Source organism: Salvelinus alpinus, chromosome 17, assembly GCF_045679555.1.
Source record: "Salvelinus alpinus chromosome 17, SLU_Salpinus.1, whole genome shotgun sequence".
Lineage (NCBI taxonomy): Eukaryota > Metazoa > Chordata > Actinopteri > Salmoniformes > Salmonidae > Salvelinus > Salvelinus alpinus.
Genome location: NC_092102.1, coordinates 29,376,504 through 29,392,392, shown reverse-complemented (window position 1 = coordinate 29,392,392; position 15,889 = coordinate 29,376,504). Strand labels below are relative to the sequence as shown.

Below are 15,889 nucleotides of genomic sequence, written 5' to 3'. Positions count from 1 at the left end.
GACTCAGTTACACCAGCTCTGTCAGGAGGAATGGGCCAAAGATCACCCAACTTATTGTTGGGCTTGTGGAAGTTACCTGAAAAGTTTGACCCAAGTTAAACATTTTAAAGGCAATGCTACCAAATAGTAATTGAGAGTATGTAAACTTCTGACCCACTGGGAATGTGATGAAAGAAATAAAAGCTGAAATAAATAATTCTCTCTACTATTATTCTGACATTTCACATTCTTAAAATAAAGTGGTGATCCTAACTGACCTAAGACAGGGAATTTTTACTCGGATTAAATGTCAGGAATTGTGAAAACCTGAGTTTAAATGTATTTGGCTAAGGTGTATGTAAACTTCCGACTTCAACTGTAGGTAGTCCTCTTCTGTCTTTTCTGTCTCTCCTGTCCTCCTCCCAGGCTGTAGATTACAAGGTAGCTCCAGCCTGCAGCCCCAGAGTCTGCAGCCAGTGTTAGAGCAAGGCTGTCATGCCAGTGAGAGGAGGGGGGAGTGTCATGCCAATGAGAGGAGGGGGGAGTGTTATTTCAGTGAGAGGAGGGGGGAGTGTCATGCCAATGAGAGGAGGGGGAGTGTTATTCCGGTGAGAGGAGGGGGGAGTGTTATTCCAGTTAGAGGAGGGGGAGTGTTATTCCAGTGAGACCATATTTCTACTTTTTTTTGTCCTGGAGTCACTTTCTTCCTCTTCTTCTCTTCCCTCCTTGTGTTTTCCGTCTTTGATCCTCCAGCCTTTTTCTCTCTGTCTCTCTGTCCTCATAAAGTGTGTCGTAAGGTGTTGGTGTGTGTGTGTATGTGTGGTTTGTGTGCTCTGTGTGCTCTGTGTAGCGCCGGCGCTCAGTGTTGAACATAATGTGATGCTGGCTAGATGCGTGGGTGTGTTATAACTAATAGCCTCTCTTTTGGGAGTCATTTTGATAGTGAGACATTTAACAACAACAGCCCTGGCAAAGGACTCTGTTCCGAAAAATCTGTTCCACCACAGGAAAAAGGATGAAGAGACTAGAGCCTCCAGTGACAATCTCTCCAACTGCAGTATGTGATGATCCTCGTTGGATTTAGCCAATGGAAAATCTCTCCCAATAGAGATGAGAGAGAGAGTCCTCTTGTCTAGAAAGCAGCCAGGGGGAAAAGTCTTCCTATAGATAGTGGTGTAAAACTAGGACAGTGGGAGTCACTGCTTCTTCTACAGGGAGCTGTTGAGAAGCGTATGTTGAGCTCCAGCTGCTGCTGCTGTCAGTGTTTAGCCCACTGCAGGGGCTGACTGTACTCCAGATGGAGCATGGGACAGCCAGTTTAACTGGAGCAGGCATCCGACTGGGCCAACAAGCTCTCACAGTCTCAATGCAGAATTAGATGTTCATAAAAAAACAACTGTCCATGACTGGGATCGAAAAGGAAACCTTCTGATCCAGAGTCACCTTCTGATCGTGAGATTACGCCTATCCACCACCCCATCCACAAGGTCCTAGCAAAGCCCAAGCCTACTTACAGCGCTCAATGTTGCCCCTAGTGGCCGGCTTTGAATGCATTTCCCGACGTCTTCATTATATGCATAGACATCCAATTATGACTCAATCTTGAACGACCTAGCTGGACTGGGAAGCCACCAAGTCCATTTCAAGGACCCCTCGACAGCCGGTCTCACTGTTGCTGGGTCAGTGGCACTGGGCACTGCACACAGCTCACATTGATTAAGCAATTCAAGAAATAATTAGTTAATCAATTGATCAGTAAATCAACTGCATTTCAGAGACATCTTTCTCAGTATAGTAGATTATAGTTTTTACTCGCTAGGGCAGTGAAGCTCACCAGATAGCTAATAAGTCCTGCTTGATAAGCAGTGAGGCGCTGCTCATTAGATAACGTTGCAGGTGTGGTTTTGTTCCCTGGTATGTAACAAGGAGGATTATGGCTTATTTTAGCCCAGCGGAACTATCACAGAGAGGCTGCCCCTCTCGGCACCGTTCTCCCTGGCACTGCCCCAGCCTCAGTCCTCCTGGTCCTCCAACCTGGCCTGTCTGGCACATGGTAGTCCCAGCACACTACAGGTTGGAACAGGACCGGAGAACAGAGAGAGGTAGAGGGAGAAGGGAAGGAAAGAGGGAGAGAGAGGGGGAGAGGTAGAGAGAGAGAGGTAGGGAGGGGAGAGCGAGGTAGAGGGAGAAGGGAAGGGAGGGTGAGGGAGATTGAGAGGGGAGGGAGAAAGAAGGGGAGAGGTAGAGAGAGAGGAAGGGAGATGGGGGGGAGAAAAACAGAAATGCAGAGAGATAATGTGATGGCATCTGGCTATTCATTAGAATAGGCAGACACACACACACACACACAACCCACAAGTCAGCAGTGTTGTTCTGTACAGTACCTTATGTGAGTGTTATGGATGGGCTAGTGTGATGAGATAGGGAGTGTCTCCCTCTGCTGCAGCCAGCAGGAACACTCAGACTGGGTTCCTTTGGGCGTCACTGCTATTCTGAGGACCAGATCTTATCCATTATACATGAGCAGGGCCCATGATCCCCGTGCACCAGGTAGTCAGGCACCACATGGGCTCGCGCACATGCATGCATGCACACACATGCAAGTATACACACACGCACACACACACACACAGTCTCCATCAGATCCCTCAATGGGAACACTAAGGGCTGCTGGGCTGGATCCCACTGGCTCCTCTATGCATTTCCCTTTTTTGGTGCAGTTTACCACAATTTGTGTAACTTACGGTATACAGATGTAGGATCTTAATTTGAGCGAATTTGCTACAGCAGGAAAATAATCATGCAGCAACAGGAAATATTAAGAATTATGTGGATTATAATGAATAACATTTTTGAAGGGATTGATACATTTTTCTCAAGGGAAAATCAAGTCTGACATTTTAAAGTGGAAGTTATATACTTCAGAAGCCTTTTTAAACCTTAAATATACTACATGTTTTAAAAGCCCTGCATTGCAGGAAAGTTGTCTTGCAACAGGGTGATCAAATGAAGATCCAATTCAGTATGTGCTAAGGCCTAGACTTGCACAGTTCATGCACAACAACAGAGCACATGCAGTTTTCATTGTCACTGATCACCATCTTTGTCAGTTGAACAGGGTCGGATTACAAACAGTTAATGTGTTGTGAATTTTCTCTCTTTACTTGACATGCAAGTCAAATAACATTTCTCATGAGCGCTTTATTGTTGTATGGCTGATGCGCTGTTCAAAGATGTCTTCATCGCTGATCGCAGCGAGTCTGACAACAGTCGTTTTTTGATGGTCAGCAAAGCTGGTCACGAACAGACTACAAGCTTAATTAGACATGTTATTTCAGTATGACACCTCCTCTTCTGGCATCACTGCCTGCCTGCCTGCCTGCCTGCCTGCCTGCCTGCCTGCCTGCCTGCCTGCCTGCCTGCCTGCCTGCCTGCCTGCCTGCCTACCTCCCTGCCTGTCTCTCTGTCTGCCTCCCTCCCTGTCTGACTGCCTCCCTACCTCCCTGCCTGCCTGCCGCCCTGCTTGCCTGCCTGCCTGTCTGTCTGCTTCCCTGCTTGCCTGCCTCCCTGCTTGCCTGCCTCCCTGCCTCCGTACCAAAACCAGAGGCGGCCATCGATCGAGGAAAATAGCTTTTTTTAAATGTTGAAAGGCTGACCCGAAGCTGGTTCTTAGTGATAACTAGGGTGTTATGGTGTGTTTTCCTCTAAACCTCCAGTCACGTTCCAGCCTGAAGGCTGCTGTCTGTCTGTCTGTCTGTCCGTCTGTGTTTCAGAACTCCATCCCTTAGATAAGACATACATGATTAGTCACTATAAACACTTTAAAGGTAGGGACACACTTCTGGAACCACATTGCTTTTACAACATGAATACAAAATCCCCAGGTCCCCTCCTCCCCTGGCTGGGTTCTGTACAGGGTATTGTTTTTCAGTCTTACTGAAATTCACTATTGATCTGCTGTGACATCGCTTATAGTGAGGTTTTTAACGATCAGCCAGTTGGAGTGAGACAAAGTGCTGAGGCAGATTTTAATTAAGTAACATACGGTAATACTGATCGATGCCATTGACCAATCAGGAGGGGACTTAACACTGTAAGGAATGGAGGGGGGTGGAGAGGGAGGGGGGGTGGTGTCCTGTGGGAAGGGGGGATAGTGGGGTGTGATAAAAGAGTGAGAAAGGGGCATGTGTGGTGGTGTGTGAGCGTGTGTTGCAAACACGTATGTGTGTGTCTGTGATTGGGAAGCCTCTGAGGGAGATGAGAGTGTTTCTGACTTCCTCACTGAGGACTTGGGAGTGATCCAGTAGTCATTCCAGTGAGATTGAGAATGACCTGAGTGTGTAGTTCATCTCTTAGCGCTGGCCTGCTGAGACTAAGCTGTCTGCTGCAACTCTGCAGCTCAAATAAGACAGAGACGGGTGTCGCTTTATCCACAGGACTATGATGAGTTGATTTCTAAACGCTTTAAAAGTTGATCTTATCTCTTTGGCATACGCTTTTTCTGGAATCTTTTTTACATTTGTTCTGGATTCACTATTTTCTCTGTTATATTCGTTATTCTGGAAAAGTCAAATATCCAACGTAGGCCTTCATTTTTGTCACCCCTGTCATCCTTAATATCCCTATTTCAGAGATCTAAAATGTTCCTTGCAAATATTCTGATCTTACTTTCCCACATAAATGAATCTGAATTAAAGGCACAGTATGAGGAAAATGAGAAAAATCTTCACATTTCAGTTGAAGAAAAAGTGGAGGGTTTGGAACCGAAATCTTCAGCTGATGCAGATGAATTGTTACTGTACATCAGTTAATTCCGGTTCATCTTAACAGAGAACTACAGTACAGTACAATATAACATAGCCATGTGGAAACGTTAGCTGTAGCGTTGGCGCTAGATGGAGAAAATGGACGCCACAGGACTCGGATTGTCAGGTTTAAAACACTGAGGGAGCATTATGATAGACCCACTAGCACTCTGCTGTAATGGAGAACACTAATGGAGTTTTATATTATTTTTATAGTATCACTCTAACCAAATGGAAAGGAATTCTCCTGAGAAAAGGTATTAAAGTATTCTAGGCAGATGTTTCCAATGGGAAAAATGAAGTGATATTCAGTCCTATATTCTGCAATTGAAGTGCTCTTATACTGTGGACCATTTAGTCGTGGTAAATGACAAAATATGCATAAACTACTATAAGATACTATCGATTTAGAATACTTAAAATGTTATCCGATCCATCACACACTGTATGTGCTTTATCCAACTCCTCTGGTTATCATTGTCGTGTCATTCTTGTAAGGAGTTGCCTAGTCAAGCTAGCCCATGTACACACACACCCATGCGTTTCTGCTAGGTGTTTGAAAGATCACTCGACACAAAGTGATAGGCCACCTTTTAGCAGACAGTACTGTAAGACAATTAGTGATTCTCCCTTTTTAAAGAGGCCTGGTTCATATTCATTAGACACCAAACAGAAGAAAATGGACTGAAACAGGGAGAGACTACTGTCCTTGTCCAATAAGAAACACTCCTTTTCTTGGGGTTTTCTATTTGAAAACTTTGTCCATTGTGTTCCATAATGCGCACGATCCTGGGCCCACATTGACTGGTTGTCCTCCCTGGGCAGATGATCCAGTTCACTGGCCGGTCTATAGCCATAATGAGGCAGATGATTATTAATTATGACAGTAATCATCTGTTGTCCACTGTGTACACATAATTAGGTTGTGAATAGGGTGCTTCATCACCATCACCATGTTGCATCCCAAATGGCATCCTATTCCCTACATAGTGCACTACTTTAGGGTCCATAGGGCTTTGGTCAAAAGATGTAAGGAATAGGGAGCCATTTCAGGGGCATTAACTGTTCCGTTCTGTATGTTTCTAGGAAATTGATCAATGTATTGACTTGCATACTCTACAGTCCCCTTTATTATTTTCCACACCTTTGATAAAGGCAACAATATATAGACTACCATACAATTGTAATTTAGCAGGCACTCTTATCCAGAGTGACTTAGTATTAGTGCATTCATCTTAAGATAGCTAGGTGAGACAACAACACATCACAAGCATACATTTTCCCTCAACAAAGTATTTATCGGGGGGCATATCAAATAGAAAAGTAAAAATAATGATTCATTATTGTGCTCAACAACATGAATTGACAAAATGCTACCTCGAGTGATTGACGAGGTTAGTACTTCTTGAGTAAAACAAAATGAAGTAAATAAATATATACCTAGCTAGCCCATAACGTTCTGAGAACCATATGTTTCTTGGAGCTTGGTGAGATTGTGGTTGTCCTATAGTTACTTGCATACACCTTCCCACAATATTTTGGGAATGGTGCAGGATACCCAGCTAGCACATAACATTCTGAGAACCATATGTTTCTTAGGTGGGAATTTCAGTACTTCAGCATAATGTTTTATGCAGGTTCTATTTAAAGTCATGCTCTTGGAACATTAAGAAAACGTTCCAGAAAAACCACAAGAAAACATTAGTAACGTTCAAAGAACGTTCTAAGAATGTTATTTAAAACTATATACATCAGTGCCAACAAAACTCTCTCTATCCTCTATCTTGTTGTGTTCAGGTGTGTTAGCCGAGCCCACTAATTGGCCACACCTGATCTTAATGAGTGCTTGTTTCCTTTGAAATGGGGTCTGTTTGAATAGACTAAAAGGAACAGTTTTGTATGAGTTAAAAAAAACATGGCAAGTCAGCTCCATTCTGGTGGTGCAGTCGACTAATTCCATGGATAGAGGACAGAAGATAGGTTTGAATCTCACTGACTACGTGCCACAATAAAAACAAGTTATGTTTGTATGATTAATGCCTAAGCAAATGAATTTCCATGTGTCCTATCTGTTCCTCGAGTTCAAAGCAGTTAACCCAAACTAAGCTAGCAGTGTTATTAAAAGTCTTATTTGAAACATATTCTCAGAAAGTTCATTAATTATCTGCAAATAACCTATCATTTCTGTTCTCAGACCATGAATAAAACTTTCAGGGAACCATCGTAAAACTTTCTCAGAACCTCTCTGCAACCTAAAAATGTACGTTCCTAGAACAGGAGACATTTTTACTTCCGTTCTCAGAAAGTTTAAAGAACGTTCCATTTTACCGGTCAAGAAACGTATGGCTTCGTTCCCAGAACTAATGGGAAACCAAAAACATATGTTCCCACACTTCCGATTAACTAAATGGGCTAGCTGGGATAGAAACAGAGTGCACTCTAAATAATTGAACTGTATGATTGAGAAAGACTACATTGAAGTTCTCCATGGAGAGAAAGATACTTTTTGAGAGTATAAAAGAGTGAAGTGTTCTGACTGACTCATCGTAAACAGCAATAAAGATGGACTGGCCAGAACTTGTATCAGCCTGCAGTTTAATCTCAGCTGCCCTTGAACCAGGCTAGCTGGCTGGCTGCTTCCCTAAAATGAGATTGGAAAAAATGTAAAGACACAGACACTGTTATTTCTCTCTCTTTCTCCTTCCCTCGGTCCATCCCTCTCCCTCTCTCTCTTTCTCTGATCCACACACCTGAGTTGCAAGGGGGATGGCTGGTTGTTAAAGGCCTGGTGGTTCTATGACTGATCTGATGTATAGTAGACTTTTCCTCTGACAGAGTGGGTAATGAGCTTTTCTGGAGCGGCCTGCTGTTTCTCAATGATACGCCTCAGTTAGCACCACAACCACAACCACCAGCACCACAACCATCACAACTACCACCAGCACCATCACCACAACTACCAGCACCACCAATGACATTCCGACCGCGTTTTACTCTGTTAAGGCTGATCTGTCAGTGTGTTTGTTTACATGTATACAGCTAATAGCTTTAGACACACTACCATCAAAAAAGAGACTTGCAATTCTCAAACAACAAGATCTCTGATATAACTCCAACTCCAAAGTTATCTATAGCATCACCATTGTCTGGCTGTGTCTCTCATCTATCCTCTTAGTCCTTAGTAGAGTTCCTAGTTCCTGGGCTGACCTCCCCACTGCCCCCTGCTCTCCCAGTAATTAATGACAGATTAAATTAGAGCTCCTGAGTACTCCCTCACGCTGCTGCACTGCTCTGGAGGAGTGATGAGTGGGCGCATGGAGACGGGCTGAGATGCTCTGATAAGGCCTTGGATGATTTGAACAGAACACCTCCGTCTTCCATCCTTCCATTCAGTTGGTGGAGAGACAGAGAGAGACTGTGGAGAGATGGAGAGACAGAACACAGGGGAAAAAGGATTACCACTGGAGTAGTTTGATTAGTTTAAAGTGACCCCCTGGATTAATGACTGACAATCAGGACACAAAGTGTGTGTGTGTGTGTGTGTGTGTGTGTGTGTGTGTGTGTGTGTGTGTGTGTGTGTGTGTGTGTGTGTGTGTGTGTGTGTGTGTGTGTGTGTGTGTGTGTGTGTGTGTGTGTGTGTGTGTGTGTGTGTGTGTGTGTGTGTGTGAGAGGATGTAGGTAGGTGCATGCATGCGTGTTTGAGCATATGTGCTTGCTTGTGTGTGTGCAGAGGAAGAGTTGCCTGGTCCCAGATTTGTATGTGATTTTGTGAACTACGATAGTCAGACCATTTGGCTACGGTAAACACACATACAGATCTGGAACCAGGCAAAAAGCATGAGGGGCTCAAGGCTTCCCTGTTGACAACTTCCGGTGAAATTGCAGGGCGCACAATTCAAATAAATAATCGTAAAAATTTGGGATATTAAACATCTAAGAACATACAAATGTCTGATATCAGTTAAAAGCTTAAATTCTTGTTAATCTAAGTGTGTTGTCCGATTTACAATAAGCTTTACAGCGAAAGCATGCCATGCAATTGTTTGGAGGACAGTACCACACATCAAAATATATTTCAACCAGCACAGGCTTCGTAAAATCACAAATAGCGATTAAATATTGACTTACTTTTTGAAAACCTTCCTCTGATTTGCAATCCCAAGGGTCCCAGCTACAACATGCATGGTCATTTTGTTAGATAAAATCCTTCTTTATATCCCAAAAAGTCTGTTTAGTTGGCGCCATTGATTTGAGTAATCTACTCATTCAACATGCAGAGAAAGGAATCCAAAAAGCTACCGCTAAACTTTGTTAAAACAAGTCAAACTACGTTTCTATTGAATCCTCAGGTACCCTAAAATGTAAATAAACTATAATATTTCATATGGAAAAAAGTATGTTCAATAGAAAAGTAAAATTAGCAAATGCGCGTCCTCTTCGTTGCGCACGCACAGACTGATTTCCAACTCTGACTCCCAGAACCAAAACTCAAAGTTCTCCCTCGTTTGGGAAGGAACAAGCTTGAAACCTTGAAAAAAGACTGTTGACATCTAGTGGAAGCCATAGGAATTGCAACCTGGGAGCTGGAATTGCATAGGACCCATAGCCTTCCGTTGAAAGAGCATGGGCTCTCAAAAAGTAGAGTGGTTTTTCTTTGGATTTTCTCCTACCATATCAATTGTGTTATAGTTTCATACATTATTTTAACATTTCTACACATTTCAAAGTGTTTTCTATCCAATGGTACCAATTATATGCATATCCTGGCTTCTGGGCCTGAGTAACAGGACGTTTACTTTGGGCACGTCAGTCAGACAGTCATTGGCAGCAAAGAACTCCTTTGCGGCCAAAGGAGGTGTTGGCTTTGGGGATGACCAGTCAAATATACCTGCTGGAACGCGTGCTACGGGTGGGTGCTGCTATGGTGACCAGTGAGCTGAGATAAGGCGGGGCTTTACCTAGCAAAGACTTATAGATGACCTGGAGCCAGTGGGTTGGCCACGAATATGTAGCGAGGACCAGCCAACGTGAGCATACAGGTCACAGTGGTGGGAAGTATATGGGGCTTTGGTGACAAAATGGATGATAGACTGCATCCAATTTGCTGAGTAGAGTGTTGGAGGCTATTTTGTAAATTACATCGTCAAAGTCAAAGATCGAAGGATAGTCATTTTTACGAGGGTATGTTTGGCAGCATGAGTGAAGGAGGCTTTGTTGCGAAATAGGAAGCCGATTCTAGATTTAATTTTGGATTGGAGATGCTTAATGTGAGTCTGGAAGGAGAGTTTAGAGTCTAGCCAGACACCTAGGTATTTATAGTTGTCCACATATTCTAAGTCGGAACCGTCCAGAGTAGTGACGCTAGTCGGGCGGGCGGGTGCGGGTAGCGATTGGTTGAAGAGCATGCATTTAGTTTTACTAGCATTTAAGAGCAGTTGGAGGCCATGGAAGGACTGTTGTATGGCGTTGAAGCTCGTTTGGAGGTTAGTTAACACAGTGTCCAAAGAAGGGCCAGATGTATACAGAATGGTGTCGTCTGCGTAGAGGTGAATCAAAAAATCACCAGCAGCAAGAGCGACGTCATTGATGTATACAGAGAAAAGAGTCGGCCCAAGAATTGAAACCTGTGGCACCCCCATAGAGACTGCCAGAGGTCCGGACAACAGGCCCTCCGATTTGACACACTGAACTGTATCTGAGAAGTAGTTAGTGAACCAGGCTAGGCAGTCATTAGAGAAACCAAGGCTGTTGAGTCTCCCGATAAGAATACGGTGATTGACAGAGTCGAAAGCCTTGGCCAGGTCGATGAAGATGGTTGCACATCTTTTATCGATGTCGGTTATGATATCATTTTGGACATTGAGCATGGCTGAGGTGCACCCGTGACCAGCTCGGAAACCAGATTGCATAGCGGAGAAAGTACGGTGGGATTCGAAATGGTCGGTGATCTGTTTATTCACTTTGCTTTCGAAGACTTTAGAAAAGCAGGGCAGGATGGATATAGGTCTGTAACAGTTTGGGTCTAGAGTATCTCCCCCTTTGAAGAGGGGGATGACCGTGGCCGCTTTCCAATCTTTAGGAATCTCAGACAATACGAAAGAGAGGTTGAACAGACTAGTAATAGGGGTTGCAACAATTTCGGCGGATAATTGTAGGAAGAGAGGGTCCAGATTGTCTTGCCCAGCTGATTTGTAGGGATCCAGATTTTGCAGCTCTTTCAGAACATCAGCTGTCTGGATTTGGGTGAAAGAGAAGTGGGGGGCGGGGGGGGCTTGAGCCAGTTGCTGCGGGGGATGCAGAGCTGTTGGCCGGCGTTGGGGTAGCCAGGTGGAAAGCATGGCCAGCCGTAGAGAAATGCTTATTGAAATTCTCATTATTATTATTATTATTATTGTTATTATTGTGTATTTTTCAGTGATGACAGTGTTTCCTAGTCTCAGTGCAGTGGGCAGCTGGGAGGAGGTGCTCTTATTCTCCGTGGACTTTACTGTTTCCCAAAAATTTTGGGAATTAGTGCTACAGGATGCAAATTTCTGTTTGAAAAAGCTAGCCTTTGCTTTCCTGACTGACTGTGTGTATTGGTTCCTGACTTCCCTGAAAAGTTGCATATTGCGGGGACTATTCGAAGCTAGTCCGGTACGCCACAGGGTGTTTTTGTGCTGGTCAAGGGCAGTCAAGTCTGGAGTGAACCAAGGACTGTATCTGTTCTTAGTTCTACATTTTTTGAAAGGGGCATGCTTATTTAAGATGGTGAGGAAAGCACTTTTAAAGAACAACCAGGTATCCTTACTGAGAGGATTAGGTCAATATTCTTCCAGGATACCTGGGCCAGGTTGATTAGAAAGGCCTGCTCGCAGAAGTGTTTTAGGGAGCATTTGACAGTGATGAGGGTTGGTCGTTTGACCGCGGACCCATAACGGATGTAGGCAATGAGGCAGTGATCGCTGAGATCCTAGTTGAAAACAGCAGAGGTGTATTTTGAGGGCAAGTTAGGCAGAATGATATCTATGAGGGTGCCCATGGTTACGGATTTTGGGTTGTACCTGGTAGGTTCCTTGATAATTTGTGTGAGATTGAGGGCATCTATCTTAGATTTTAGGATGGCCGGGGTGTTAAGCATATCCCAGTTTAGGTCACCTAGCAGTACGAACTCTGACGATAGATGGTGGGCAATCAATTCACTTATGGTGTCCAGGGCACAGCTAGGAGCTGAGGGGGGTCTATAACAGGCTATTGACTTATCTCTGGAGAGATGGATCTTTAAAAGTAGAAGCTCGAACTGTAGATCTGGATAGTATGACAGAACTCTGCAGGCTATCTCTACAGTAGATTGCAATTCCGCCCCCTTTAGCAGTTCTATCTTGACGGAAAATGTTGTAATTGGGGATGGAAATTTCAGATTTTTTTGTGGCCTTCCTAAGCCAGGATTCAGAGCCAGCTGGAACATCAGGGTTGGCGGAGTGTGCTAAAGCAGTGAATAAAACAAACTTAGGGAGGAGGCTTCTGATGTTAACATGCAAGAACCCAAGGCTTTTACGGTTGCAGAAGTCAACAAATGAGAGCGCATGGGGACACACAGGGCCTTGGTTAACCTCTACATCACCAGAGGAACAGAGGAGGAGTAGGATGAGGATACGGCTAAAGGCTATAAGAACTGGTTGTCTACTGCGTTGGGAACAGAGAATAAAAGGAGCAGATTTATGGGCGTGGTAGGATAGATTCAGGGCATAGTGAACAGACAAGGGTAGGGTAGGGTGCGAGTATAGTGGGGGTAAACCTAGGCATTGAGTGACGATGAGAGAGGTTGCATCTCTGGAGGCGCCAGTTAAGCTGGGTGCGGTCTCCGCATGTGTGGGGGCTGGGACAAAGGAGCTATCTGAGGAATGTTGTGCAGAACTAGAGGCTCCGCAGTAAAATATAACAATGAGAGCTGCCCTAAACAACAGTATACAAGCCATATTGACATTAGAGAAAGGCATAAGCAATCACAGGTGTTGATTGGGAGAGCTAAGACAACAACGGGTGAGACAACAACGGGTAAACAGCTAGGACAACAACAACAGGTATATGGCGATGAATGGGCAGAGAGGGTCAGTTAGCTACACACGGGCTGAGTTTGAGGCTGTGGCAGACAGATAAACAAAATTAAGTACCGTGTTAATGGACAGTCCAGCAGTCCCATAGGTCAAGACTTGGACAAAGAAAACATACATAGACACAATTCACTTGTACAGTGCATTCAGAAAGTATTCAGACCCCTTCCCTTTTTCCACATTTTGTTACGTTACAGCCTCATTCTAAAATTGATTAAATAAATAAAAATTCTCGTCAATCTACACACAATAACCCATAATGACAAACAGGTTTTTAGACATGTAAAAAACATAAGTATTCAGACCCTTTGCTATGAGGAGCTCAAGTGCATCCTGTTTCCATTGATCATCTTTGAGATGTTTCTACAACTTGATTGGAGTCCACCTGTGGTAAATTCAATTGACTGGACATGATTTGGAAAGGCACACACCTGTCTATATAAGGTCCCACAGTTGACTTTGCATGTAACAACAAAAACCAAGCCATGAGGTCAAAGGAATTGTCCGTAGAGGTCCGTGACAGGATTGTGTCGAGGCTAATATCTGGGGCAGGGTGCCAAAATATTTCTGCAGCATTGAGGGTCCCCAAGAACACAGTGACGTCTATCATTCTTAAATGGATTAAGTTTGGATCCACCAAGAATCTTACTCGAGCTGGCACTCGGCCAAACTGAGAAATCGGGGGAGAAGGACCTTGGTCAGGGAGGTGACCAAGAACCCGATGGTCAATCTGATAGAGCTCCAGAGTTCCTCTGTGGAGATGGGAGAACCTTCCAGAAGGACAACCGTCTCTGCAGCACGGTGAAGGTTCCCCTTCCAACAGGACAATGACTTTAAGCACACAGCTAAGACAACGCAAGAGTGGCTTCAGAACAAGTCTCTGAATGGACTTTTGTGGCCCAGTTACTTGTTTCATTATAAAATATGAAAAAGGATAAATTAATCGGTGTAATTGTGTTGTTAACAAACTCTTTTCTCTTGTTTGTCATCCCTAGGTCCAGGAGTGGCTCTGTCTCAACTGCCAGATGCAGAGGGCCTTGGGCATTGACATGACCACCCCACGCTCCAAGAGCCAGCAGCAGATCCACTCTCCATCCCACCAAACCAAACCCATAGTCCAGCCACCACCTGTTCAGCCAGCTCAGCCAGCAGCCCAGCCAAAACCCCAGCCTCAGCCCCAGGCCCAGCCCCCACCACAGTCAAAACCCCACTCCCAGCCCCAGCACCAACTCTACGGTCAATCCCAGCCCTATGGTCAATCCCAGCCCCAGGCCCAGCCCTATGGTCAATCCCAATCCCAGGCCCAGCTTTATGGTCAGTCCCAATCCCAGCCCCAGCCCTATGGTCAATCCCAATCCCAGGCCCAGCCCTATGGTCAATCCCAATCCCAGGCCCAGCCCTATGGTCAATCCCAATCCCAGCCCCAGCCCTATGGTCAATCCCAGCCTCAGCAACAGCCCTACAACCAAACTCAGCCTCAGCCACATGGTCAATCCCATCCACAGGCCCAGCCACATGGTCAATCCCAGACCTATGGCCATTCCCAGCCCCAGAAACAGCCCTATGATCAATCCCAGCCCCAACAACAGCCCGACAGCCAAACTCAGCCTCAGCCATATGGTCAATCTCAGCCCTATGGTCAATCCCAGCTCCAGCAACAGCTCTACGGCCAAAGCCAACCTCAGCCCCGGCCATATGGTCAATCCCAGCCCTATGGTCAATCCCAGCCCCAGCACCAGCCTCAGGCTAAACCCCAAGCTCAGCATCAGCCACAGACCTCTCCTGGCCTACAGAGACACCCTATACCCGGCTCTGCCTCCCTGCCCGGGTCAACGACAAGCTCCCCGCAGCACATCCCATATGGCCAGAGAGGGCCTGGAGGTCCCGGCCAGCCCCGGATCCCCCATCCTGGGGCAGTCCCCCTAGTGGGCATGGCCAAGGCTCCCTCCCAGCCAGACCTGGGCCGAGGCTCCCCGCTGCACCAGGGCGGCCGTCAGGCTGCCAGCGCCGGCTCATCGCCTTCCCATCGGCCCGCTGCTCCCCAGGGGCAACCGCCCCAGGACGGCCTGACCAAACTGTTTGGCTTTGGGGCATCGCTCCTCAACCAGGCAGCCAGCACCCTGGCCTCTGTGGACCCCCTCTCAGGGACACCATCCACCCAGCCCTCCCCTGCCAGGGGTGGGCCTTCCAACAAACAACAAGGATCTCCTGGTGCCAAACCATTCCAGACGGGTGGCCCTCATGCACCCCCGATGGGTGGCCCGCAAGCACCCCAGATGGGTGGCCCACAAGCACCCCAAATGGGTGGCCTACAAGCACTTCAAATGGGTGGCCCTCATGTACCGCAAATGGGTGGACCCCACACACCAACTCAGATTGGTGGCCCGTATGCACCACAAATGGGTGGCCCACATACATCAACTCAGAAAGCACCCCAACAGCAGCAATCACCTGTGCATCATCAGAAGGGACCACAGCAACAACAGCAACAGCAGCAGCAGCCGGCCAGACAGGAGCCTGTTCCCAAGCCGGTGGAGCCCGAGAAGCACAAAGTCAAATGCCCCCTGTGTAAGACAGAGCTCAACATTGGCAGCACCACTGAGCCGCCTAGCTACAACTCCTGTACCCAGTGCCACACTCAGGTCTGCAACCTATGTGGATTCAACCCGGCGCCTCACCTGGAGGTAATCAAGACTTTCCTTTCCCACATACTGTTCATCTCTCTTTCTGTATGTTTCTATCTCCCTCTCTCTTTTTTTCTCTCTCTCCCTACCTCTCACTCTTTATCCCTCTCTCTCTCTCTCTCTCTCTCTCTCTCTCTCTCTCTCTCTCTCTCTCTCTCTCTCTCTCTCTCTCTTTCAGAATACCTGGTCAAAAGGGGAGCATGGGGAGCACAAACATCTGTTTTTTCTTCCATTCATTTCGTATTCAATAGAATTGTTCCATTTATTGATAATGAAACTTTCCAAAGCAGGCCCTTTTTCCCTCGCACACCTTTTTCTATAGATAAGC

The 15,889-nt window shown here is 45.9% G+C and overlaps 1 protein-coding gene across 3 annotated transcripts in view; it reads left to right on the top strand.

Annotated features, from left to right (window-relative positions):
* Positions 1–15,889, top strand: part of LOC139542701 (protein bassoon-like) — a 188,397-nt gene that overhangs the window by 49,261 nt on the left and 123,247 nt on the right. For all 3 annotated transcript variants that reach the window (XR_011668537.1, XR_011668536.1, XM_071348466.1), the window contains exon 3: positions 13,873–15,561. Coding sequence is in view for 1 of the 3 variants with exons in the window: in XM_071348466.1 (XP_071204567.1) it covers positions 13,873–15,561 (1,689 nt within the window). In the remaining 2 variants the exon portion in view is untranslated. The remainder of the gene's footprint in view (positions 1–13,872; positions 15,562–15,889) is intronic.